We start from the raw sequence: 26047 nt of genomic DNA on the forward strand, positions 1-26047 counted from the left end.
ACTATAAGACAAATATTACAGAGCGATGAAAAAGTGTGCCAAGATAGCATCCGTGAGCGTTCAATCATTTTTCAATCTCCGAATGTATTTTTCGTATGCGAATAAAAAAAATTTTCATTTCTATTTGGTTTTCCATTGTATCAATGGTTGAACGTGTGGTTCTTGAAAAATGAGTGCACCTTAGAAGAATACGTTGGTGAGAAATTTTGAGAAAAACTTCTGACTGCTTTGACGAACCATTTCCATGTTACTCGAACAAGAGCAATGAAAAATGAGGAAGCAGGGACTAAACGACTTGAATGAATGAAATTGCAACAAACAGTAATCTCTGGTTTGTATGGTATTTAAATTTTTTTTAATGTCTTCCATAATACAAATCAGAACTTCATTCTGTGCGGATACTGACTGCTACGTAATCCGAACATAGCAGAAAGATACGCGTAAAGAAGTTTCTTGTCCTCCCGTTTTCGGATAGCCGCGATGAGTTGTTTGTCAACAGCTTTCTGATCGGTTTTTCGTTGTTCACTTGGGACGTATTGTTCCTTCTTCTTGCTGAAAATGTCTCCTTCTTCCTTCTTTGCACGCTTGTCGCGTTTCCTCTTGAAGTATTCATCGTTAATATGCTCTGGCAGCTTGACGTCCGAAACATCGATTTTTGTTGAGGTCGCGATCACGTAATTTTGGCTCATTCTCCGCAGAGGACAAGCATTGATGAGGAAAGGTCCTGAAATTTCAAAAAAATGTATAAATAACATCGTTTTCGTGGAAGTTCCGAATAAATGGGCATATCCGACACGTCATTGGAAGAAACAAATTAAAAAAAGCCTTGGCAAAGTTGAAAATCCATTTCGATGAATTATTTCAAGATCATAGAAAAACAAACACTCACCGTTGACCAAAAGGAGACCGCTGGGAAGGGTCTTAAGGAGCACAACGCGCTTTCCCTTGTGGGGACCAGCAAGCAAGATGCAAACAGTTCCTGGCGTAAGAGTAGGCCTGATGTAACGGTGATGATCGCGGAAGCATTTCTTCGCGTGATGAACCGTTACTGGATCGGAGGTAGGATAGAACGCGCGTCTCTTCGACAAACGTACAACACGGGTTTCGCCGTTCTTCTCACCATTGATCTTCTTGACGATGGTCACAGGCTTCTTATTTGTGACCTTGAATATTGAAGAAACATCGATTATTACAATGACATGAATGCATACAGCTTTGAACAGAATGCAAATACGAGGATTACAGTGATAGGAAAAATATTTGACTAAAACCAACAAGAAGGATATGGTACAGAACTGTGAAAATTTGAGAAAAAGATCAATAGATATAATTTTGAAGCAAGGATGAAAGAAAGCAGTCTCACTTGGAAATGAAACGATTCAAGTTTCCAAAAGAAACAGTGAACATTTTTGTTCTATTATTGGATGAATTTTTTTAAACATTTACAAAAACAAGTAAATAAAATTAAAATAATGAGATTTTTATAAATTGCAATGTTATGCACGTGCATTCATTTATGTGTTTTCAAAAATGTGTATTAATTCCATTTTACATGCAAGTAATCAATAACCGGTTGAATAATTTCTTATATTTCTTTACTATAATACAGTTGAATTGAGACATTAAATATCAATTTTTTCAATTTTTTGTGAAATATGATTTTACTCCGTTTCTTGGTCACCAATTTTGTAAACTTGGCAACTTTTTTCTATAATGGGATTGAATTTTATCAACGATAAATGATTAAATACTTGTCAACTCACAGTTTTTGGAGTCTTCTTATCCAAGAACTTGTATACTGCCTTCTTGTGGAACATACGAGTACGACTGAATCTGTACACTCCATTTCCCAAGTCGTAATTTCTCCGATTAGGTTGTTTAGCTTTTTTAGCTGGGGTACCCGCCGCAGCGGGTTTGGCGGCTGCCTTTGTATCAGTCATCTTCAAATTACAAAGAAAATAAAAAATTAATGATCAATTAGAATTCTTGTATTCATGAATATCACAAATTCTCAGAACAGACAAGAATTAGTAACAAATCTTGAAACGCTTCTTTCTCAACAAAGATTGGATTGCATGAAATAAAAGAATGTACAAGAATGCAACTACAATAAATCACTGACTGACGAAGTTTTTTTTCACTGTAAACACGAAGTAATCACATGTTTTAGAGAAAACAAAAGCTATATTTTGTAAATTATTTGGGATTGGAAAACGTTGTTGGGAAATGTACTAGTGAAAGCCGATCAATGGCTGCACTCCTGAGCGTAACTGCATCACAGCTTTTCAAGCTTGCTCGAGGTTATGTTAACTGTTCTATGCACAACACTGATTATTTTGTAGCGGAATCAATTGACACAAAAAGCGTGCCGCAGAAAAGATTTATTAAATAGTAATTTAATGAACAAAAGGTTGCTTTATTGAACAACTTTACGATAAAAAAACTCATTTTTCGGCAAATGTCAATCTTGGTTATGTGATCGTGTTTTCGATATATAGTAATGGGATCAAAAGAAATATACACAAAGCGGTAAAGGAAAATTCACGTATTCGTTTTATTTACCGAAAATTGAAACCGATTGTTTCTTAAAACGTGGAAATTAACGGATTAATAAAAGAGGATTTTGCACAACGTTCACTTACCACGCACCGATCGGCCAAAAGAACCTCCCCCTCACGGTTGTTTATGAAAGTACACTAAATTTTCGTTAGAGTCCGTTCGACGAACTATAAATACAGCGCCATCTGTGTTGCCATCTATCAGTACTTGGTCATATACCGACGCGCACGATTATGTGATACTTTGAATCGCGGGTTATTCGATTTGTAATGTTGAGGTTTTTTTTTTCTCATTGAAATTGTTAAAGTGAATTGATTTATTTCATTTTATTGAAAAATAGGCACTGAACATTTTTAACAGGAAACTAGTTTACCTCAATTTTCAAATCGGTTAAAAAATATGTAATGAAATTGAAAAAAAAATCTCGATTACAAGATTTTTTGAGCATACGCTTCGTGAAGAAGTCTATTTAATAATGTAAGAGTTACTTTTGATCCAGCATTATTGAATTTTCTGAAAAATCGTATGCCATACTAGAAGGAATATTTCTTGTCGACGTAATGTTTGTACAATTAACTTGTGAGTGAGTAACAAACGAGGCTCAAGTGAAAAACGAAGAATGTAATCGATCGTTCAGTCCTTGCTTCCCCCGAAACCTGCGAATCAATATTTGTCACTTTTATGAGGTTTTGTTGTTATCTCGATTTTTTCGCCGCGATAAATTTATTTCCTCCTTCTCATCACGCTCTATTATACTGCAAATTTTTCGATGATTGAAATACAAAATTGTAGTTCGACAAGGATTCACTGATTTTTGTTCCCAAATAATCAATATGGTTATGCGATTGTAAATTAAAAAGTGAAGTCATAATGGATACGCATGGCAGCCAAGGAACGTGGGTCACCTACGAGGAAAATCGAAACGATTTTTCGACCAAATCTTCCGTTGACGAGTACAATGGACGTAAAGATATTTACAAAGATTCACCGAACCCGATTAAAAGTCAAGCTGACATATTTTTGACAGGTTTTTCGGAAACTCGTTAACAATATTTTAAATTAATAAATATTCCATTAAAAATAGAGAATATTGAATGAAAAAAAACTTATATTTCATATATGCTTTTCCGAGTGTACCGATTTTTTCGAATTTCGTAGAAATTGAAAAACAGCTGGAGGATACAGAATCTAAATATGAATCGGTGGTGGAGAGATTGCGTTACACGAAAATGTTGTACAGCAATGCCGCGGGTGCCATGTCTTTAGAAACAAATGATTTCGATCGAACCGATGACCATTCACCAGTAACCGAAGGAAATTCTCAGTCCGATACTTCCTCAAACGCAAATCTTATCGATGATAAGACAAGTGAAACCAATCTGTCGAGTTCCGGAATTCCGCAATATCTCACAGAAACAAAACATACACAGCAAAAAGCGCAGGAAGACCCGGATTCAAAAAACCGTTCGTAATTTATGAGCAATTCGTACAAAAGCCTTAATAAAATGAAAATTATAAAATGAAGTCTGTTACCTGAACAAATCGATATTAAAAATTCCAATGTCACAGAGCTCATCGAGCCGAATTCAACGTCCTTCAAACCTGAGTCAAACTTGAATAATTTTCACAATATTCACGATGAGGATCGCAATGATACAAATGACCAAAGTTATTTGTTCGAGCGGACAAAAGAGAGTAAAATTAATTTCCAGTTCACGAAAGATACGATGGAAAATTCTGTTCTTGACACAGTGAATGTAAGATTTGATTTTCTGTTGCAATATAATTTTATAACCTCTAAAAGGAGATTTTCGTTCCTGATGAATGTCCATGTGTTTTGAATATTCCATCATTAAGACAACTTCATGAGAGAATAACTTTTAATTAAGATAAAATGATTTGTCAAATTGATAGCAAATCCATGGAGAGCACTTTGTCAGTGATAATTCATCGCGGAGAGTGCATCCTTATCAATTGCACCTCGCTGAATATTCCAAGGGTCTTCACGAACAATGGGAGGAAGAATCTCGAATTGCTGAATCTTCGATGATCGAAAATCACGACATTTATTCAAACCAGTTGAACTGTGGAAAGCAACAAGAAACAAAAATGCCAGAATTACACCCAAATCTTATTGAAAGTCTCAGAAGTATTCGAACATCAATGAAGAATAAAAAACCCCGTCATGATAGAGGGCGTAAAACAGTCAGCAGTAAAATTGTGTCAAAATCAATCGATGATACCAATGGGACTACTACAAAGAGGAAAAAAATTAAAAAACAGGGAGGATTAAAAACTTCTGCTTCCAGATGTACAACAGCCACAAAAGATACAAGTATTTCTGAAAATAAGAAAGAAATTAGAAGACGACCGAAACAAAGAGGTATGAAGCAAATTTGGTGAACAAATTTTTGTTTGACGGAAGAATAAATTGAGAAACCATTTTGAATCTTGAAATGCCATATCAAGATTATGGATGTTTTGGTTTTATTATGGACGAGAGTAATGCAAATGCATTTCACGGAATACCTGTTTTTGAATGAAAAAAATTTGAGTACACTTCCTCAAGCATTCAGCATTGAAACCACTTTGTGTTTAAATTTTGATAAATGAATACTCAAAAAAAGAATATTAAAAAAACTATTTATTATTTTTCAAGGTCATTCAACAACTTCGAAACTCCAGCAATCACAGAATCGTCGTCAGCATAACGTAATCGAAAAACATCGAAATAATATGAGCGAGGTTGTCGAGATTTATCACAATAGTGCGATAAAGAGTGGCAGTTTGTCGGTCGTCTCGAGCAAACATTCGAAAGTTATGGAAACACGAATTCGAAGCTTTAACAATGGGGCCAAACTCGATCAGCCCTGGAGAACCAAAGGAAGTCACCGGCTCGTAGAAAATAATGGAAAACGTATCTTCAATGAGATCGAGGAACAAAAACCTAAAGAACAACACAATAGTGAACTGAATCAATCGAAAGACAATTGTGGCAATGAGGCTAAGAGTTATCAAGATAATTTGACAGAACCTTCTGATTTCAGGTCAGAATTAATATTTCTATCTATCTCCCGATTATAAACGCAGCAGAGTTATTCTCGACCCCAATTTCTAAAGGCTAATATGAATGTTTTTCACATTCGATAATGAGGTTTCATAGTACATCACTCTCATTGCCTTTTGATAATAAAAAATTCTATTTCTGGTGAAAGGTGAATGAATTTGTATGTGGAATTTAATAGATTCGGAGAGCCAAACAGAATAAATGATGAAGCAAATTTCCTAGTTGGTCAGGCTGAAAATAAGATACTCAAAGAGTACAGAAACAATGATAATCAAGAGGTTCTACAGGACTGTCAAATACCTCATATTTTGTCTCCTTCTTATGACCCTTTTCCAACCCGAAATTATGAATCGCCGACTGTATCATCAAGAATGAAACGAGTTCAAAGATCCTACTTCAACAGATTCAATTTTCGAAATATACCCTTCGTCGTTGGTACCTCTGTGACTCCTAGCTACAATCTTGGATTAAACATCCAGGAAGTGAGTCAAACAATTCCACATTTTCTTCGCTTTTTCTCTGGCCAATAAATTTAGTTGTCTTCTTCAGAGCAGAATGTATCTTTCAAGGGAAATGGAATTCTTCATAAAAATCTCATTAGTGATAGTTATTAATCAATTTTTTAACAACGTTTATAATCCGATACTCGAGTTCTGCTTTTAGAATAAATGTTCAATAATATTATTTCGTATTCAAATTTTGATATAGCTTTTTTAATTCGTGCATTCTTTTTACTAGGCTTTGAGTTTGATGAAAACACGGCAACTAATGCCGAGTCGAATTTCTCCAATGATCATCAGCAGTGTCTCGAAGGGACTGAAACCAGTCTCGACACTTTTCGAATGCATAAGAGACGAGAGGGAATCTCTGATGGAGGGAAGAAATATCCCATTAAGCATAAATTCTCGAGGAATTACGAGCATGTATCAGGGAACATTGAGCGACGACAAATCGTCGAAACCAGTGCAACTCGAGCCTTTTTCTTCAAAGACACGTGGACTGAGTTTTGTCCCAGACCCCGAAACTCTGTACGAAGTTCAAGGGTCTTACCCCAGTCAGAAAAGCGAACTTACACCCAAAAAGCAGAAAACTCAATCAATCTGCTCTTCTATTAAATTCAATGATCAAAAGCATCTTGAAAGGAAACTCGAACTGACACAGAGCATTTTGTTAAAACAGCGACAAGTAAATCTTTTTTCAATTCTTGCCTAATGATGGGAATTACAGACTATGAATAATTATTTTTTTCTTTTAATACACAGGAGGAACTCAATATAGGCGAGTCAGCACCAGCGAAATTCCAAACTGTGACACAGGGTTCGAAAGGGATTCGAGAAGTGTTGATGAATTTCCACGATCAGTACGAAACTATGATAATGTAAGTTTAAATGAACACACCAAATCGTTGTCTCATACCTGGCTATGAATCCTTGAGGTTTCGATTTATTTAACGAAATATAAAAGAATCATTTTCTTTGATAAATATAAGAACTCGGAATAATCAGAATATTCAATGTTCTTAACGTAATCTATTTATTTTTCAATTGTGAATAATCCAATTTTGGAAAAAGAGGCAAGTCGGTGTAAAAAAAAATAAGAAACAGCGGTTTTTATCGAAATGACCAAAAACCGTTACTTCGTGTCATTCCTTCAATAATTGTGGTTACCGATCGTAATAATAATAATAATGACACATGACTGTTTGGTTCAGAAAATTCGAGAAGTTGCAAAAGGAATCGAATAAATCGAGTGATAAATCTTTGGAAAAGGAGCTAATTGCGTTAGAGAAAGAGCTGAACGCGAAAGAAGAAGAAATAAAAGCAGTGGCGAGTCTTTATCAGGAAGTGAGTATTTCAGGAGTGTCGAAAAAAGGGAACGTGTCGAATTCGTTTTTTCCATTTTTTTTGCAGGTGATGATTCTAAAGCGACAGATGAGAATGTTGCACGAGAGAAATAGTCTCGTTTGTGTTTCGACTGAAGTACCAGTAAGTCCGACGTATCGAAGTTTTTCGATACGCGCTCAGACGGCGAATCCGATACGGATGTTCAACGATTACAGACGAGGTGATTCAGTGTGCAATCAAGGACCTCCAACGTCGACGAAACTAGCAGGGATGCTTCGCCAGATCAAAACTTTCCAGAAACAATTGAAATCTAATACGTAATCAATCGATTTTACAATCCGAAAATCATTTCGTAATTTGCAATCGAATTGTTTGTCACTGTCAACGGAACAATGAGAAAAATAAATAAATAATAATACGACGAAGTTTGAAGGAGGAAAACGGAAAATTATGAGAACACAGTCAGAAAATTCAAAACGGTATTACTTTCGTAGACCAGTCGTTATTTCTTATACAATCGAGTCCAAAACGAGTGGAGGAGATTTCGAATGTAAGAACCGAGAAAACTGTTTGGAAACCGTTACTTTTTTTTTCTAATTTTAGAATCGATTAATTGTTGAAGCAATCAAGAAATTATTTCGCTCCACTTGTATCGAACCCTACTGCTGACAATTTTGTTTTTCTTCAAATGCAATAATATGACTTTATATAGATATTTTTAATATATATACTTTGTATATACATATATTCAACACATGTATAAACGCAAAGAGTCGTTGGTATATAATGCATATTATATATATATGTATATACACATATACGTGTATATATACATATGTATATACATATTTAAAAATCTTTATCTCTCTCGTAGACATTTTTTCCTTCGCTCTTTGAGTCGATGCGTGCAGTTTTATATCTAGTATGATAGAAAGATATTTCTAAATCAGGTGACGCATCTATAGTGAGCTGAAGATAAACATTATCGATTGTTTTTTCACTTTTTTTCACTCAACTGCGCGCTATTTTAGTTAAGTTTTATTTTCTCTTTTAAACTCTTAACTCTACGGGCTCACTGAATAATCTCGGGGGGGGGGGGGGGGGGGGGGGGGTATTATTAGATATGTCAGAATTCACACGATTCTCCACTCTGTGAAAATATAGTTGGAAAAGAGTTTTATTGTTTGGGTTTGTTTTGTTTTTTTTTGCAACATGATTTTCTGTGTTTTATTCTCGTTCGAAAAAGCATCTATAGCATTTTCTTCGTGTGCACTATTGATGTCTGTTTTTGTCGAGAGCAGAACCTCTGCCTTTCGATATTCCAATCTTTCGTGATTCCCCAAGCCTCGATGTGCCATTCCTATTAAACTACGAAAAAAAAGAGGATACATTTGTTTTAAGCAACGTTTTTAATATAAAACTTTTAAATCTATACGCCAGAATGACGAATTATTTTTGTCTCGCCAATCACGAGAAACTCGATCGATGGGTTCATTTCGAATCGTTCTTTCTTCACTACTTCAATGGATTTTTTTTCATTCTTCCAAGCGTTCGACTTCTTTACTCAAATTGCTCACTCACGAGCCCATCTCGGCGTCTTCCCGCGACACAAATATTCCCTTTTCCTTTATTTATATCACAGACTAAATGATGCTTTGGTCTAAAAAAATCGTTTCTCTTATTCTTTTCATCTTCATTTTCTTTCTTTTTTTTATATTTTTAAGTTATATACCGATTTCATCAATCGGTGGACGAAAGAGCGCTTTCAACAACTTTCCGTTCTCGTTCTCGGTTCGATCGATTTGTTTATAATCTCTCTTGTATTTTAATATCGGAGTTCAAGAGCGTTAATATTCATTCAGCGTTAATATTGAAAATCACTAAGCCGGCAATACCAAAAACTTAATTTTCATATAATTAAGAGTTGAATTCTTGCGCTTAATCTATAGAGCACGAATCATCAGAGTTTATCGAAAATGAAATTTTCTTGGCAATTCTCCCCAACTGTAATGCTCGATTAGGAAAAACACATATTTCCTGCTGTTTTTATTCCTGTTTCAAATTGATTATGTTTATCGGATCGTTCTCGTTCGTTTATGCAGCAACACTACGATATTGTTGGATGAATGTTGTTTTTTTTAACGGACTAACTTGAACTGTAGCGCCGTCGAAAAAAAAATCCGTGAACATACCAAATAGCGATTGAGAAAGTACATGTTACTGATTCCTAGTCAATTTAGTTTTGAATGTCAAAGTTTTTATCCAATTCTTTGAATTCGTTTTGATTTTTCAACTACTGTGAAGTATTGCACGAAATATGAGCTAATTTTTTTTTGCACTAATTAATTCTTCGTCTGTGAAAAAAATTTGAATATCCTTAAAAAATTGTTATATTGACGAAGGCTGAATTTAAAATGCGCGAAAAGATGACACTTACATCGATTGTTAGTTGTAATGAAACACTAATTTGTTCAGGAATTGCAATGCTTACTCAATCAATCGCTTTCCGAACGATACAACGGAAAGATCAACGAGTCTTCCTCTATTTTCTCTCATTTACTCCAATATTTCATTCAATGCTTTATACTGACGTAACATTTTATAGTACTCTTATACATTTACAACGTGTAATATCTCTTAGAGTGGTTAAACTTATGCATTACAAAATAATCCAATTTTATTATTAATCTCTCGGTTATTCCACCACTTCATAGCCTTTCAAGTCTTGATTAATGAGAAACGATGGTCGATTTTATTTACAAGAATAAAAACTTTGTTGGTGATCACTTGAATTTTTTCACCTCATTTTTCTCTTCTCTTTCCGTCAGGAAACGCAGTGACAAATTTTACGAGGGAAAAATAAATATAACATCATCAAAAAACACGCCCCGTTGTCAATCATAAAATGTAAAAATAGAGAAAACTCAAAAATTGTTTTAACGATGTTGAGAAAAATATATCAAAAGCAAAATAAATCATTCAGAAATCGTCGTCTAATCGTACGAACGTTTGTACAGAAAAATTGAGAAGTCTCTTTTACTTGTTGTAAGTTTTCTTTACGTCGAAACTGTTTTGGGGAATTAGCTGTGAAAAGTTTATTTATCGCGTGTTTAAAGCACCATTGTGGGCTCAGTTTAGATATGCCGTCATGCATTTTTTGCGAGCAGAGCGTCGATCAATCGCAGTTTTGCTTTAGTCTGTTTGTAAGATTCATAAACGTCCGTTACGTGAGGTCCACGATCTTCTCGCTGCATTCGGCGACCAGCCCGAACCTCGAACTGTGCTTCGAGCTCTTTCAGCGCTCTGCGAAGACGCTTTTTCTCTTCTCTCGTCACTCGCTGTTGGGCCAAAAGTTCCTCCCTGCGGTAGAGAAAAGTTATTTTCAATTGGACATAAAAAAGGAGAAAACTTGTCACGAAACTTGAAGTAAATATACGAATCTATTGAATTGTAGGTGATAGAGAATATCAGCTTCATTTTGAACGTATAGACGAAGTATTTTTCGCTTGAAAAATAAAAATAGATCAAGAATATGAGTTTAAAAACAATGTAACACTGACTGAGGCAGAGCGTGAAGACTTTCGCCGGTGCCGCGACTGCCTTCGCTGCTACTGTGCTGACTATCGCTGTCGGTTGGAAGCTGATCAGCTGGTTCGATGCAGTCAAGAATGCCACGGTGAGACATGTCAGGCTCGCTGGCTCTCCGCTCCCCATCGGCTGCACTACCAGGCAAAGAAGAAGAAGTAAAATCCATGGCCTCGTGTTCCAATATAGTTGCCAATTCAGGAATGCTGTCCTTGTTTTTCCCCTGTAATCGAAAGTAAATTAGCTAGAAAGATACAATATTTATATTTTTTTAGAAACAGAGGACAAAGAAAATACGAGATAAAATTATTTTCCATCGTAGAATGACATTGAATTGAAGAAATGAGGAATTTGAAAACTAGTTATTGAGCTAAATAACGAGAACATTCAAGACTTACAGCTCCAGCGCGTATGAGGAGTCTTTTGAGAGTTCTGTAACGATCATAAAGTGGGCGAACCACAGCGCGATCTTCTTTGGTAACCGGTCGACCGAACGCGCCCTCGATATGAAGCAGAGCTTTTTGAACCGCAGTTTTTTCTTCCATAAGTTGTTCATACGTCAAATCGTCCATGTTGTCAGTGCGGTTTGACTTGATACGTTTTTCGCAGAGTTTCCGATCGACCTCCTTGACCATATCTTCCATGAGAGCAGCTCTTGTTTTTTCGGGGCTGTTATTGTTGTTGGTCGTAGTGACGGCGTTGCTCAAACGTGAATTGGCATTCGCAAGAAGAGCACCGATGGGGTCTTCCTTTAGTAGTTTATGCTCCTTCCTCAGTTTGTTCAGCTCTGCGCACAATCTTTTTATGTCACGGTTACTCATTTTGTCCGAGTGGCTCGGACGATAACCAAAATTCTCTTCGAACTCTTCCTCGTATTTTTTAATCTTCTTTTTCAGGCCATTTATGTGCTTTGTGAGAGTTTTTAGTCCAATGTCCGTCGGATTTGGGACGTTAGGTGGGTCGTCGGTTTCTGAGTAAAATCGTCGTGGCACAAGCAACGAGTTCCGCGGTGACAGCATTGCTTCAACTCGTGATATTGTTTCTTCCTCCTGAAAAATTAACCAAAACGTGCCATCATGAAAAATAATGAAAACGAATCTGGTAGAAAATTCATGGAGGAACTTTTTTTTAAACTGTGTATGTCAATTATTTTTTTATAAATGTCGAGAAAAAAGTGACAATTATCAATCAATTGAAATATTGCACGCACGCTTCCCGATCGATGTTGAAAACTCCAATTGGTCGGCACAGGATTGTTCAGATCTTCACGGTCCAGAAGATGTGCACGTACAGGGGATGGTGATCTGCTCGGCCCGCTGCTGAGCATTTCAAGAAAGCTTTGCCCACTCGAGTTCGATTTGTTCGAACCAGGCGAAACTGCATACACGCCATCGGACTCGTCTTCGTTTTCCTGAATTCAACATTTTCCAAAATTTTCAATTACAACGTGTTTGACTACACTCATATACATTGTCGACATTCGAAATATGCGTGGAGCTATTTTTCTTACTTCCAGATACTTTTTTTTTTTCACTAGAAAATAGAATTTTTAGTACCTTTGTAGAATTTTGATCAGTTTCAAGTCCCTTGTGAACCTTCCTGCGTCTCCCCTGTCTCCGTCCACGCGGTGCGATGCTCCGAGAGAATCTTTCGCTGCTACGTAGTCTCTCGACATCGCATTCGAATCTCTCAGCGGGAACAATAGCGTCAGACGGTGACGGTACCGGCGACGGTTTCATCGATATCGGCGAGACGTTTGTTCTTTCGTTAAGTGGTAAACCACTGCATCTCTGAAACGAGAAGGAAAATTGAATAAACATTAATAAAAATGAAAGTGCAATGAGAAGGGCGATCGAAAAAATTCATTGACATAAAAATTCATGTAAAAACAATAATATCCACCAAAATACTAATTGTTCGAAGTTCATTTCCAAAAATCCGCTTAAATCCACCGTAAAAAATCTTACCACTCCGTGCCCCATGTCTTGCGATGTTTGAGACAGCAAATGATGATGTTGCTCGGTGTTGAAATCCTCGTGACTGCTAACCCGACGGATCGACTCGGCTACATTAGTCGTTCCTTCTAAAATACGTTCCTCGCTGTTACTCCTGATGAGTTTTCTCTCCTGGCAGCAGGACTCTCGACGTTCCTTACGTTTGCGCGGTTTCAGCGCGCAAAGCAATGACGTCCTGTCCGTTTCCCTCGTCGTTTTATCGTCGTTGCTTGACTCACGACGGCAGGCTTTACACTCGTTTGCTATTACCGGATAGCTCGTGCTGTTGCGAATGCTGCAATCAAATGGTCGAAAATCTTGTCACTGAAGTTGAACGATTCAATTCTATTACTATTCAAAATCAAGTAGCTTCGAAAAAATCTTTAAAATCAATAAATTCGAAGAGAAATCAGAGTCAAGGACTTTCCCCGCCTCTCAAACCCAACAAAAAATCGTATCGTCGTCTGAGTAAATAAATCTCGATGTCGAGAACGTAACGTGAAAAAAACTTGACGAATGGCTTTCGAGAAATCCCTGTCACGATTTATAATAATTACTGAACTGTTTAAATACTTTTCTCACTTCAAAAAATGGGTTGTTCTGCACACTGTCTATTGTACGCGCATTAAAATATCTTCCTCAATATGCAGTGATCGAATGTTGCTACGAATATGCAGTGAACGAATAGCAGCATTAAAAACGTTGGGTCTACAGATACGTTGTATCGTAGTCAAAAAAGAACTGAGAAGTCAGAGGAAAATTAATTCGATTAAAAATAAATGTGGAAACGTGAAAAAGTAACGATTCGGAGTGTTTTTTTTTCCAGTTGTTGAAAACAACATGGAACGATTTATTTTCACGAATAATTGTTCGTAATCATCACGTGTTTGCATTACCATTTTCCAGTTGTCTGTAAAACTTTATTTTTATGGAGTAATGATCTTTTAAGCGCTAACGGGAAATGGAAGAATGTGCAGCTGTCACTGGTAGCTGACTCAAACTACTATTTATCTTACGTAAAGCGAGAGGAAGCCGGCGCTAAGCTAAAAGTGTCGAGATTGCGAAGTGCTCACGGAGCGAATGTGCGTTTGTGTGTATCCGTATAAGCCGTAATTCTCATTCATGTGACTGCGGATTTTTTCTGCAGTGTCATTATAAACGTTCGTGAAACTGGAATTTAATCAGGACGAATCTAATTTGAGAATCTTAACTTTTATACGCTCTTGAGAATTGCTTAATCTTCGTTAAGACAATGAAAAATTGAAGCTTATTTTACGAGAAATAAAAAACGTAGTGCCCAAAACATTCGTGGACACTTTTTGGTACGTCCTACATATTCGGAAGTGCATTCACGGTACTCAGGAAATCGGGCTTGAATGACAGTGTTTGGAAAACAGTCGATACGATAAATTATACGCTAAATCGTTTGAATTCTTCCAATTTTATCTTTCCACTTTATTGGCTGATAAGATTCAATTCCGAAAAATTTACGCATTTTCCGCAATTTGGACAGTTAAACAAATCCGATTTTCGTGGTGCAATGAAAGTTGAAATCGCTGTGAACCAAAGGCATCTTGGTAATTATTGTTTGGAGGAATTTTTAATTTGTGCTAATTTTTATCGTAAACTTCACTCGCAAGCCGGGAGAATTTGCTTTTATTGTCGTAGTTACACCGCATGGAAATTCTAGGAGTTGTTTCAGAGGAGAACGAAAATTCGCTGGCTCCCAACAACGCAACTTCGGCATCGTGTTTTCCTGCAATCGTAAGCTTTTCATTAAAACTGTACGAATTTGGCTGCAGTCACGTTGGAAAGTTTATTCTTCGCGTTCAACGTTTAAAATCTTGGATACAACTCCCGAAACTTAATTTCTTATTCCATTGAAATTTCGAGTCTTACGAAGAACTGAAAAGACTCGGAATGTCGAGCTTCGGTGGTGACATTTTTCAAAGACCATTTTTCCGCTGCTATTTTCGGAAAATGTCACGAGAAATTTAAAATTAACACTTCAGAAGTAACATGCTTCTCAATAAAACATCAAATACAGAGTTCTTCGTCGGAGGATTGATTCGTTCAGTTCGATAAAAATTGTTGCATCAAGCCTCTGATGAGTTCCAACGAAGATATCCAATTAATGATATAATTGACAATTAACCCTTAGCGTGCACACCTTCACAGCGAGACATTTCGTGCAAATGGGGTCACTTTGACCCCAGGTCATTTTTGACATCGAATATCTCGGTAACTATGCGCTTTTCGGAATAAAAGGTTTAGTCACTTTTTGCAGTGAATTGATCCAACTTCAAGGCTGCAAAGTCGGATTTCGAAAAAAATCTTTTTTCATTGTTCAAAAACGTGCTCAAAGTTGATAGTGCCCGTAAAAAGCACTTTTTCGGTTAAATCTCTCGTAAAAAATTAAATTTTGAGTTTTGAAACAAATCCTTACAGAGCTTTACAGACAAGTGTCCATGCTTTAAGGGAAAAATAGTCCACTTTGCAACCGTTCCAAAAAGTCTATTTATTTTCGAGTATGAAGTGGCTATGTGAGAAAAAAATATTGGGGTCAGCCTGACCCCAGATGCACACTAAGGGTTAATCGAGTTTTGAGTATTTTGCGGTGAGTTGAAAATTGAGATAAATGGGATGAAAGAATTTGCATAATATTTCAATGATAGATGCCAGTGCATTAATAATGTGAAACGATGTAATCGAAAGCTGCGATAATCATCTTATTGGAGTGATCACATTTGTAGACGTCACGAAGATTCAATCTTCTCTCGTGCTTTTGATCTCTGGACGTGAACATGAACAAGAATGAGTCTGATAAAAGTGATTCATTCACATCGTCTGTCGCGTTGCATATGAAAATGTGTGAGAGTTATGCAAGGTGCGAAACGAGTTTTTACAAATCTTGTCAAAAAATTCGATTGTGGAAAATTTGGTTATTTTAAAATGTTTTATCTACGTGGTCAATTGGAATATTGTTATTCATGAACATAAAATAACTTTTTTGACGAAGAGATGATTCAAATAAATAAATTTCAAATGGATTAAAGAGCTGCTTTATTCAAAATTTGGATTCAAATAAGAATTTAATTGAACTCAGAAATGTGAAGCACGAATCAAAACATTTTTCGTTTGTACGTAAAGGGAAAAACTTTCGAGTTACCTGAAGTTTTTTCGTGTGAAAGATTCTTTGGGTGTCGAGTTCCTTCTGGCCATTTATTTTAAGCGTGCAAATCGAGCTTGCAAAGCCCGATACATTGAAACACTATATGGCTCGTGGATATTCTCAGATTCTGTTCGTGTAAATTCGTATTTTTTAACACGTTGGTAAACGAGAATTGTAATGTATCCATCGCAACGGAACGATACTCGCCAGGGATTTAAAACGTCATCATATTTTCCGTCAGGGAAACGACGATGGACAAATTTTTTTCACGACTCTTTCGACCGCTGTTCAAAATAAACGAAATGTTCGGATAACCAACGTCCGTTGGAAGCCTCACAACCCGTTTTTATATAGTAGGAAAACGGTAACCTTTCGGAAGAAACGAACGTAAAAGTTTTCATAAACAGTCGAGTATTGTACAATTTTAAATTGGAGAGGTGTCATCACGGCTTATTTTTATCCCACGATTTCAACGATCGGAAAGTTGCTCAGAGGTCATGTAATTCTTTAGAACTGTTTTGAAATACTACCTCAAAATTTCAATTTTCCAAACAAAATATCGAGAAAATTCGTAGCTTTTTTATTCCTTCGTAAAGTGCGATGTAAAAAAAGCAAATGAAACGTATGTCCGGTCGAAGATATTGTTTTTCTCGAGCAAACGAGTGATGCAACACTCGAAAGTAAAGAATTTTTAAAATATTGTGGAAAAGCGATGACAGCTGAGGAAATAAGAGGAAAAATACTGCTCTTCGCTCTTTTTATCTTCGAAAGAAATCGAAGCAAGCAAAGTGCTGAGACGACGGGATTAATTGAGTAGGTACATAACCCGTTTTAAATGTTTCTTCCACACGAGTCAGGTGCGATATCGAGAGGATATAACCGGCTTTTAATCGGCTAGCATTTGACCGCCGGTAGACTCGACGGCGCTTCGAACTTTTCTCTTTTCTTCTACAACATTTCTTTCTCCCTCTTTCTTCCTATCCTCTCGCTTTTGCCTACTGGTCGAGTACGTGTTTTGTCGGCATGAGTCATCGGCCGCACAGGTATATTCGTCGTCTCCCCGCGAGCGATGGAAAATTTTAGAGAACCTGCGCGGCGCGTGTTGCATCAGGGCAGGCCCATTTTAGAGGGCGCTGGAGTGAGATATTTGCGTCGGTGAATTCTCGTTCTTCCACCGCGGCGATGGAATTCATCGAATGTTGCAATTTCGAAATTGTTTTATTAGCCGCTCATTTTTTCATGACCCGAGAGTCTTCGTCATTCGTATTAATTGCGATGTTCGCATGAGTTTGTCGTGCCCGATGCAACGATGGAAAATTTTATCCCTGTAAGAGCCGCATTAAGCAAAGTATTTTTTTATCAACCGAGCCGATCCAATTTTCGAAGTTCCAGAACGTTTTTTTCCCGTGTCAACTGGACGTTTCCGTTGAAAATAGCGATAATGGATTCACGTAATTTACTGATGGCCTTTGGCACGCGATACGATCGATCCTGCGGAGGAGAAAATTTCACGTATAATATACGCGACTTCTCATATCGCTTGACTTTAGGCTCCAGACTCAGGAAGTTTATTAACTGCCGAAATTTCCTCCAACGAAGGTGGGAGTCATTCGTTCATCGTTTTCTTTTTCCGTCGCGAATTGTGTCATCAAACAAAAATATTTGTCTCGCACTCTCACGTCTTTGGGCGACTTGAAAAAAATGAGGAAATTCAAAGTTCGGCCAATCTGTACGAAGCTGAAGTTTGCAACGTCGGGGTCCAACGAAATGAACGAAAAAAGTATTCGTTGTTCACCAATTTTTTATTACGCGAAGTATCAGTGCGGGATGAAAAGCTACGAAATGCAAATTCGGGAGGAAACGAAATTGGAGAATTGCTGAAACTATTGGAGGGATTTTCAGACCATTTAGTTGCAAACTTCAGCGTCATCAATTTATTTCATTTTTCACGCGTGTTGAGTCATCAATTTATTCAGCATGAACGTTCCTACAAAGAAAGTTCTCAAAGTACGAAGTAACTTAATCGACAGTAAGCGTCACGCAATTTTTATCATTGAAGGAGGAGTGCTGGGCGAATGAAAAATGAAAAAAACTGTAAATTCAACTCTCGTGCACAATAATTGCAGATCGTAGAGAACATTTCTCTTCCCGATGGCCCTAAAAAATGTCTTGCAAGTCGTTGATTGAAAGGAAAAAACAATTTATTGCACTTTACGACGGTGTTTGCTAAACATTCATTTTTATAATGCATAAACTCGGTTGGATCGAATCGTAATTAAGAATTATTCATTCGATGGAAAAAGTAAGAGCAGCGAGAGAAATTGTATTTCTATAATCGAGAGCCAAGCTGTCAAGGACACTCGGGCCACACGGACGGTGCACTTTCAACTGGAAGGGTGGGTGAGCAGAGGACACAAATATTTTCTCAATCGACGTTATGCGTCCGTCGAGATATACCGGGGACGGCGAGAGAATTTTCCACTGTCAGCATTCTTCTCGCACTCGATATCTAATAATAATACGTGTCTTTCGCAACTGACCGCTTTTCTTATTGTTGTTTCATTATTATTTTCTTTTCGATTGTGTGCCACCTGCGGGCGCCCGCGCCATTTGTCGAGATCATTACGACCGAGTTACTGCTTTTCATCGGATGAATTTCCCTCGTCGCAATACTCTCGAGACACTTCCAACACTCGAAGACTTTTGCGCGCTTTTTTTCATGTGACTAAACGCCAATTACGTTTTTATACATTGCAAAGTTTGATTTTGTTTTTTTTATGCTTTCCCCGACGTCGCGGTTTCTTTCTGCGATATCCGATTGACGGATGATTCGAACCGTTACACTTGTGACTCCTCAGGGCCTCGAATACCGCACAAGAATTCCAGCTTTTTTTTACCGGCCAATTTGTAAATTTCGATAACCTTCTTTTCGGCTGAACAAACAAATGAAGGAAGCACGCACGCTTTCTTCGTTCAGTTCCAAGAAAAATATGTCGAGTTGAAGGGCGTTGAACCATATTGTGATTATTTTAATTGTTATTATTATTTGCTCTTTTTAAGACTACGCTTTCAAGGAAGAGTCAGCCAATTGTTAAAAGTGTTGAGAACCTTTTATACTTGTAAGGTGGATGACAAAGGGAAATAACTGTGCAGAAATGTCTTCCGTGTTCAAAAAGTTTCGTGGGAAAAAGAAAGACACCAGAAGAACGAGGTCGAGCCCAAATTTTATTACGAAATTAATCAATAATAAACGTCCCTCGAGTGATTCGAGATCGAAATGAATTGAAAATTAACGAGCAACTCCTTTTTCGGTGGCAACAACTCCCGACTCGTGATTTTCTTCGTTGTCACGAAAACCGTCCATTGCTGTCTATTTTATTGTGATGAAAAAATAGGAAAAACGTACTCACTTTTTTACGAGGGCTCTCAGTGATGTGTGTCGATATAAATATATAAATCAATATTTATATATCTACACAGTTTCGAAACTGATAAGCGAGTTCTATTCCTCGAGAATCGGTCTCCGACGAAGAAAACTCATGTGATCACGAACACCAACTTTCTTTTCCAATAGAAAACTACCGGCGCAAAGACGAGTCTCTCGACGATTCGAGGAAACATTTATTTATGAGTTAAGAATTAACGTTGACGATATAAATATTTTTTTAATTCGACAATTATGTTTTAACGGTAAGTAGAATTTGAAAGTTACTTTTTCTCGTTTAAAAACTGTATGAATTCATCGAGAATAACGTCTCGTTCCACTGACAAATTTTCTATCGACTAGTTTTTTCGTACGATACCGAATGTGGCGACGGACAAAGTTAAATATTTTCAGCTGTCAAGAAGCAGACATGCTAATCCAAAAATCTACACTTTTTCGACTGTTAGAAGCTCTACGATTGTGTGTACTTCGTACGAACGTAATTCCAACGTATTCTCCAAGTTTTTCTCTCCAGCTTCGCTCACAGTTCTTTCTATTTTCGTTATTATTATTATTATTATTATTATTATTATTATTATTATTATTATTTAACTCTCGCTTTGGGTTGTGCTGGTTTCACGTGTTTTGTCGCGTTCGTGGCTTGTTGCTGACCGCGCGATGAGAGCTTTTAAAAATGCTTTCGACACCGTAGCACGTCGGAGAGCGGACTGCGCCGGCTTGCCGGTCGACTTCAGTCTATATCCGTATTGTATCGGCGAGCCCCCGCGCGCCGGCTCGCCCATATCATCAGTACAGCGGTTCTCAAAATACGCCGCCATTTTCCAAGCGTTCAATTCTAACGCTTGCCAACTCGCCGAGTTACTTTGCATCATCAAAATTCGAAGACATTTTTTCCTCAAGATACTTAGTGAATAATGCCACATACCGGAGTGAAGTGTTAAAAATTACATCATGACTAAAAATATAATCAAAACCCTTTTTCTCGACAGTGAAATTATTTAAAGAATTTTTATGCGATTGCCATCATTCCTGAGAAAATTGGTTGGATTTTTTTTTTCATATCTTTCAGATAATCTAAATGCGTCACTATATTCCGATGCAAAACCAAGATTTAGCCAAAATTCACTTTATTCGTCGATCTTTAGATAAGTTTTGTGACAGTTTCTCCCATCGATGTGAAAATGCGGAAAAATTTGAAGGCAAAACGTCAGAAAATATTGTGGAAATTGATTCAGACAAATTTAGCTAACTCTCGAATAATTACAGACTTACGAATGAATTATCGTGTAAATAAAATCGAGCAATGTAACGACCGCGAACACGAGGAGTCATGGATTCTGAATCTGCCTGTACACGCGCAGGACTGATGTATACGTATGTACATAAGACTACGTGAGATTACGAGAATGTTCGCATGGACACACGAGTGCTACGAACCAGGGGCGTGATCAGATCCATAATAACCCTGCCGAGTAACTCATCGATGATTGACGTATTAACATTTTTTGTCACCTTAATTATTACTCGACAACATTTTTCGGATTCTTCGATCGTCGATTGCACAAGCATTCGTCGAATCATTCGTGGAGAAAAAAATTTCACGAGTTTGTTGTCAGAACAAATGGCACTGATGAATTAGCACAAGCCATCAGCTTTGCTCGCTTCGTCCAGTTGCTGGGAATTATTTCTCCGATCCGTGGCCAGGAATTGCAAGCTCCTTGTCAGTCTCGATTTCAATATTTTCATTAAAAAGTCAGTTACACTGTGCTCGGCCAGAAACGTTATTTTGAAGACTGTTGAAAAAAGGTAATGCAAACAAACTGTTTTCTCGTCTCGGTAGAACACTTTTTGACTGATTTTCATAATAATAGTGGGAGAACTGTACTGGGATGATGAGAACGTGATAGAAGTGACTGTTCCTGTGCCGAGAACATGGAGATGATCGATCACGGTATTTGCGGCTCGTTGGATTATAAATGAAAGTGAGAAAACGTTGGAAAACATCGCAGCATATCGATCGTCCTCCGGAGGACAAATCTCCAAGACGTTTTGTCGAATAACACGACGCGATAGAACGCATGTACGCCAAGGCACCGTCTTGTACATCGTCGAAAGTGCATTCACGTAAATTACATCCCAGGGCCGTGCTTGTCTCAAGATTGACCCTGGTAACTAAAGGTCTTGGATCGAGCATGATACAAAAGACACTCGTGATCGCGTGAAAGGTCGCGATCTCCAACACTGAAGTTCGAGACAACATTTTTGGTAAATATATTTCGTCATAGTTCATTTTCGAAAATATATCGATCCAACGAATTATCAAAAGAATTAGTGCGTCGAATTTCTTCTCCTAAAAATGAGCATTGAATCGGAAAAAAAATTAACGAATAAATATTGCTTCGAAATCGGATTTGCACGATTATATTTCTCGAATAAATCGCAGTAGCCAAAAATTTATGTTCGAAAAGCTTCAGCGCTTCAAACAAGCATTGTATTTTTATTTCGAAACTGATTTCCTACGTCGTTTTTTTTCAGCGATCGGATAGTTCCTCTCGGTATTTTTCCATGCATTTTATTTTTTTCAGGCTGCTCGTTCGACGGGTTTGGAAGAAATATTTTTACTTCGATTTTTTACTACGACGTGTGTGTTTTTTCCAACTTTTTACCCACGAGCGGATGCTCTAGGGGTCCGTGCCGCTATACGCTATAGTGAGAGGAGGAAGACAAGGCGAGAGTGTGAAAGGAGAAGAGAAATGTAGTGGTTACTCGTATGCTACTGTACCACGAAACCGGTTGGTCCTTCCGTCCTTCCGCGCTCGTGGAGAAAAACACGAAACATGAACCTTCGAGTGCACGCTCATTTCTCTGTGTATGCGTGTGACGAAATTTCTGACCAAGGACTTCCGCTGTGAAGCATCCTCTCGAGCAGCGAGTTCGATAATGAAAGAAATATCGACAAAAATTCGCGACTTTTCTACGATACGAGAGCGTCGATCAGAGTGTGGGGAATGAGGAAAATTCGATTGGAAAAAAGTCTCGAGACGTTTGACATTTCGAGTGATTGAGTTTCAGGGATTAATGTGAAAATTATATTTCGTTCTTCTTCTCGCATAAAACGCTTTTTTCTCCCGCATTTTAATTTCATAACCTCGTTTGGTGTAGCGTTAAATAAAGATAAAAACGATGCATTATTTTAATACCCGCTCCGTTCGATCCCAAGTATTAAATCCCTTTGAGTGATCGTTAGCCGTAAAATGGTTGTAAAGCGGATGACTCAACGGCCGTGCAGCGCGAGGATGTAATAATAACGAGGAAGATTCGTTTAACGCTGGAACGCTTTCGTTCGTGTTTCTTACGGTCGATCGGGAGTTAGAAAGAGCAAATAAATAGAAAAATAAGTGACCGATATCGAGTCACGAGTTTTAATCGATTGCGTGTCCATGCTTTTTTTTTTTTTAAATTTTTTTATTTTTTTTATTTACTGATGATTCATTCGAACTTGAGACCCGGCGAATTGAATACCGATTCGAAACGTCGTTCAAATTAAAAAAAACTCTGCTTACAGCGTCGATCGATTATACGTTCGAATACGCGAGTAAAAATTGAAAAAAAGAGCGAAGAGTATTGATGAAATAATAGCAAGAATAATTGCTATGGCGACGGAAGCAACCCGGACGATTTTTATAATCACAGTCTCCTGGGACTCTCGCGTTGAATAACAAATAATTAACAACCGCGATTTAAATCCACTGTAACAAGATTGAGTGAATCGATAAAAAAAAAAAAAAAAAAAAAAAAAAAACGCAGCGAGTTGACGACTCACATTTTTGCACTCGATTATATCATTGCGGATATTCGATTACCTGGTCGAACATTCCACCTTGGACAACGCCGCGACTAAGAAAGCTGCACGATAACGTGACAGCACCGGTATATAGAAACATTCTGGCATTATTATTTTCCATAATTGCGATTCGTTCCATCGATCAAGAGAACAACGTTCTTCAACGATGATTTTTACTTTTAAACTGTTCCCCCGTGAAATCGAAGACGAAATATTTTTTCTCAGCTTCCATAATTCACTTTTGAGGGCAATGCATCAATTTCCAGCCCGAATAACGAAGAATCTTGATTATTTTGGCGAACACGACGATTCGGTTGTCAATGATCGTGCAGAAAAAAAACCGTGAGCTGGGGAACGACGAACTGTCGTTCTCGTTCCCCATGAATATAAATGCCACGAGAAATAATGATTCGTATGGTCTCGAAACCGAAAAAATTCGATTAATTTAATAAGTTCCGAATGAAGAGCGAATTTAGCTCTCGAGGGGATGAATTCTGGTAGTTGGCAAGCTGCCACGATATCGAACGCTGTTCAACGTTATAAGTTTTCGAAATATATCGAGCCCGCCCGCCTTGACGTACCTTTTTGAGCGTTAGAGCAGTGCCCACCCCTGGGTCGGTGCATAACTAATAACGCGAATTTGGACGATTTCCAAATAGTCTTGATCACTCTGCTTGCAAAGCTTCAGACGTACGCGTGGAAATGCGTCGACGAGTTTTCTCACGTGAAGACACGTTTTAACGACGTGCTTCTGAGCAATAGTTCGTCTTGCATGTGCTTCATCAGGTCTCAACGAAAATCTTTGACGTCAACGGAATTCTATTTTAGGCTCGTTCTCGCGGTGCCCCAGCAAGTTTACGTTTTTCGTAAATATAACGCGAACAGAAACACACGCAGGAACGCGACGACCATGTTCGACCTCTCACACGGCTCGGGTGAGAGGGCCAACCGGGCACGACCGGAGGACGATTCCATTAATAACGAAGAATTACGGTAATTTTCAACGAGCCAAAACAACTCGAATATACGTTGACACTGGCTGCGATATCGCTCGCTACACGATCGTCAAATTGGCAAAATACACTGTCAATCGAAAAACAAAATATTATGAGACGTTTTCCAACCATGTCGACAGCCTCCTTCAAACGATTCATCGATCAACGACGTAAGACGACTGTCCAAAAATTTGCTGAATTCAAAATGAAAATTTATTCCGAAACTTTCATTGTGATCTGATTTGTTCTTCTCATTGTTTTTTAGTGTTTTATGCTCATATTTTGGGATTTCTATGACCACGAGTCCTCCGGTATTTTGCGTGGAGATGGCGAATATGAAAAAATGAAAAACTTGCACACGAAGGGAATTACATTTGAAAAATTACCGTCCAGTTACGATTGTACGGTGACGAGCTGCAATTCATGATATTACGATGTGAAAAAAATCGAATTTTCTTGTACTTCAAATCATTTTCGTTGTTCAAAGTAGGATCCTTTACCGGAGTATGTCTAAAAGCCCGATTAAAGTTGCCGTACTTTTGAAGATTATTTCAATATTTATTTGGAAACATTGCACGAGCGTCGCGGTGAATTTTACTGCGCTTCACCGCTAAAATTTCCGTCCGGATGTTTATGCCAGGATACGGCAATAATAGGGACACGGCAAGGGTATGTTGTCGCTACATCGGCCTATTTCCCCATTGTTTTTACGTGCTCAGCCCTTCGTTGAAGTGGGTAAATCACTGATTTAATGTGCTACGGAATTCGGAAGCGAATGATCGATTCCAACCATTGGGGCAAAGACATTTAACCGTGATGCACCGTAAAATTTACTAAACGTTTTGTAAATTTTAGTATACGTACCGCGAGTTTAACTAGCTGCAATATTTACTATCATAAAAATGAAAATTCGGCAAAATATTGAAAATTTTACGGTGCGCTATAGGAATTAATTTTTTCTCGTTGATTTGTTCCCGCATTCAAAAACGTCCGGTAAATTTGACAGTAAATTTCTGACGGCTACGTAATTTTTCGAAAATTTCAAAAGACGAAACTTGCTTTAAAACAATAATTTTATTATTTTAGAAATATAATTGGTAAAGAACCAACATTTTTATACAATTTTATAATTAAAAAAACGTTTGAAGAGTTCATTTTGACTAGCGCGGTGCAGCAGCTGCCGCTACTGTTGATATCACGCTGTCTGTTTTGTTTACAAATTTTATGGTTTATGAAGTGAGTTTACTGTCCAAAGTAGTATTGCAGTGGAGGAAAATGAAAAAATGAACGATCAAAAAGTTTACCGGGATAAAAATCGTCGTTTTGTAAAAATTTACAAAAAAAACGTCGCGAAGCTAACGAACGACAAAATATGACGAAAAGGTCACATGCGAACGCATATTGAATGCAGCGTTGTCAAACGTTACTGATACATTTTTCGTGTAATCCGAATGATTTCTTATCAGATATTTTTTCATATTTCAGCCGATTTTCAATGGTAAGGTTTAAAAACTAAAATACTCATGTATTCTTCAATATCCA

The 26047-nt window shown here is 37.6% G+C and overlaps 3 protein-coding genes and 2 long non-coding RNA genes across 7 annotated transcripts in view; 3 read left to right on the forward strand and 2 right to left on the reverse strand.

Annotated features, from left to right (window-relative positions):
- Positions 1-327: 327 nt before the first annotated feature.
- On the reverse strand, positions 328-2774 carry RpL6 (ribosomal protein L6). Its single transcript, XM_043412482.1, has 4 exons — positions 2643-2774; positions 1764-1940; positions 890-1163; positions 328-724 (listed from the first exon to the last, which is right to left on the reverse strand). Exons 2-4 carry the CDS (start codon positions 1938-1940, stop codon positions 378-380), a joined length of 798 nt encoding a protein of 265 aa, XP_043268417.1. The 5' UTR covers positions 2643-2774; the 3' UTR covers positions 328-377.
- Positions 2775-3000: 226 nt separating this feature from the next.
- On the forward strand, positions 3001-8597 carry LOC122406771 (uncharacterized). 3 transcript variants are annotated; one of them, XM_043412474.1, is made up of 10 exons: positions 3004-3586; positions 3718-4023; positions 4129-4316; positions 4474-4942; positions 5219-5606; positions 5805-6108; positions 6365-6811; positions 6889-7004; positions 7338-7470; positions 7537-8597. In XM_043412474.1, the coding sequence occupies exons 1-10, from the start codon at positions 3430-3432 to the stop codon at positions 7789-7791; spliced, it is 2763 nt and encodes a 920-aa protein (XP_043268409.1). In that variant the 5' UTR covers positions 3004-3429; the 3' UTR covers positions 7792-8597. The 3 variants fall into 3 exon arrangements, with proteins under 3 accessions (XP_043268408.1, XP_043268410.1, XP_043268409.1); XM_043412473.1 differs by having other exon boundaries at positions 3001-3586; positions 7338-8597; XM_043412475.1 differs by having other exon boundaries at positions 3002-3586; positions 6030-6108; positions 7338-8597.
- Positions 8598-8629: 32 nt separating this feature from the next.
- LOC122406773 (protein FAM13B) overlaps positions 8630-26047 on the reverse strand; it is a 35832-nt gene continuing 18414 nt past the window's right edge. Inside the window, exons 6-11 of the mRNA XM_043412476.1 lie at positions 13023-13344; positions 12612-12845; positions 12266-12466; positions 11454-12104; positions 11031-11278; positions 8630-10830 (exon numbers count right to left, since the gene is read on the reverse strand). Coding sequence (XP_043268411.1) covers positions 10617-10830; positions 11031-11278; positions 11454-12104; positions 12266-12466; positions 12612-12845; positions 13023-13344 — 1870 coding nt within the window. The 3' untranslated portion in view covers positions 8630-10616. The remainder of the gene's footprint in view (positions 10831-11030; positions 11279-11453; positions 12105-12265; positions 12467-12611; positions 12846-13022; positions 13345-26047) is intronic.
- On the forward strand, positions 20859-22863 carry LOC122406778 (uncharacterized). Its single transcript, XR_006260068.1, has 3 exons — positions 20859-21472; positions 21538-21931; positions 22252-22863. It is a non-coding gene; the product is annotated as an uncharacterized lncRNA (long non-coding RNA).
- On the forward strand, positions 24287-25327 carry LOC122406779 (uncharacterized). The gene is made up of 3 exons (XR_006260069.1): positions 24287-24675; positions 24771-24906; positions 24996-25327. It is a non-coding gene; the product is annotated as an uncharacterized lncRNA (long non-coding RNA).

Source organism: Venturia canescens, chromosome 2 (assembly GCF_019457755.1).
Source record: "Venturia canescens isolate UGA chromosome 2, ASM1945775v1, whole genome shotgun sequence".
Lineage (NCBI taxonomy): Eukaryota > Metazoa > Arthropoda > Insecta > Hymenoptera > Ichneumonidae > Venturia > Venturia canescens.

Bases quoted from the DNA above. Each gene is read 5' to 3' on its own strand.
- RpL6 (XM_043412482.1), bottom strand. From the start codon at position 1,940: ATGACTGATACAAAGGCAGCCGCCAAACCCGCTGCGGCGGGTACCCCA. The intron at 1,164-1,763 runs GTGAGTTGACAA...TCAATATTCAAG, and splicing joins ATAAGAAGACTCCAAAAACT to GTCACAAATAAGAAGCCTGT. The intron at 725-889 runs GTGAGTGTTTGT...TTGAAATTTCAG, and splicing joins CGGTCTCCTTTTGGTCAACG to GACCTTTCCTCATCAATGCT.
- LOC122406771 (XM_043412473.1), top strand. From the start codon at position 3,430: ATGGATACGCATGGCAGCCAAGGAACGTGGGTCACCTACGAGGAAAAT. The intron at 3,587-3,717 runs GTTTTTCGGAAA...CGAATTTCGTAG, and splicing joins AGCTGACATATTTTTGACAG to AAATTGAAAAACAGCTGGAG. The intron at 5,607-5,804 runs GTCAGAATTAAT...GGAATTTAATAG, and splicing joins ACAGAACCTTCTGATTTCAG to ATTCGGAGAGCCAAACAGAA.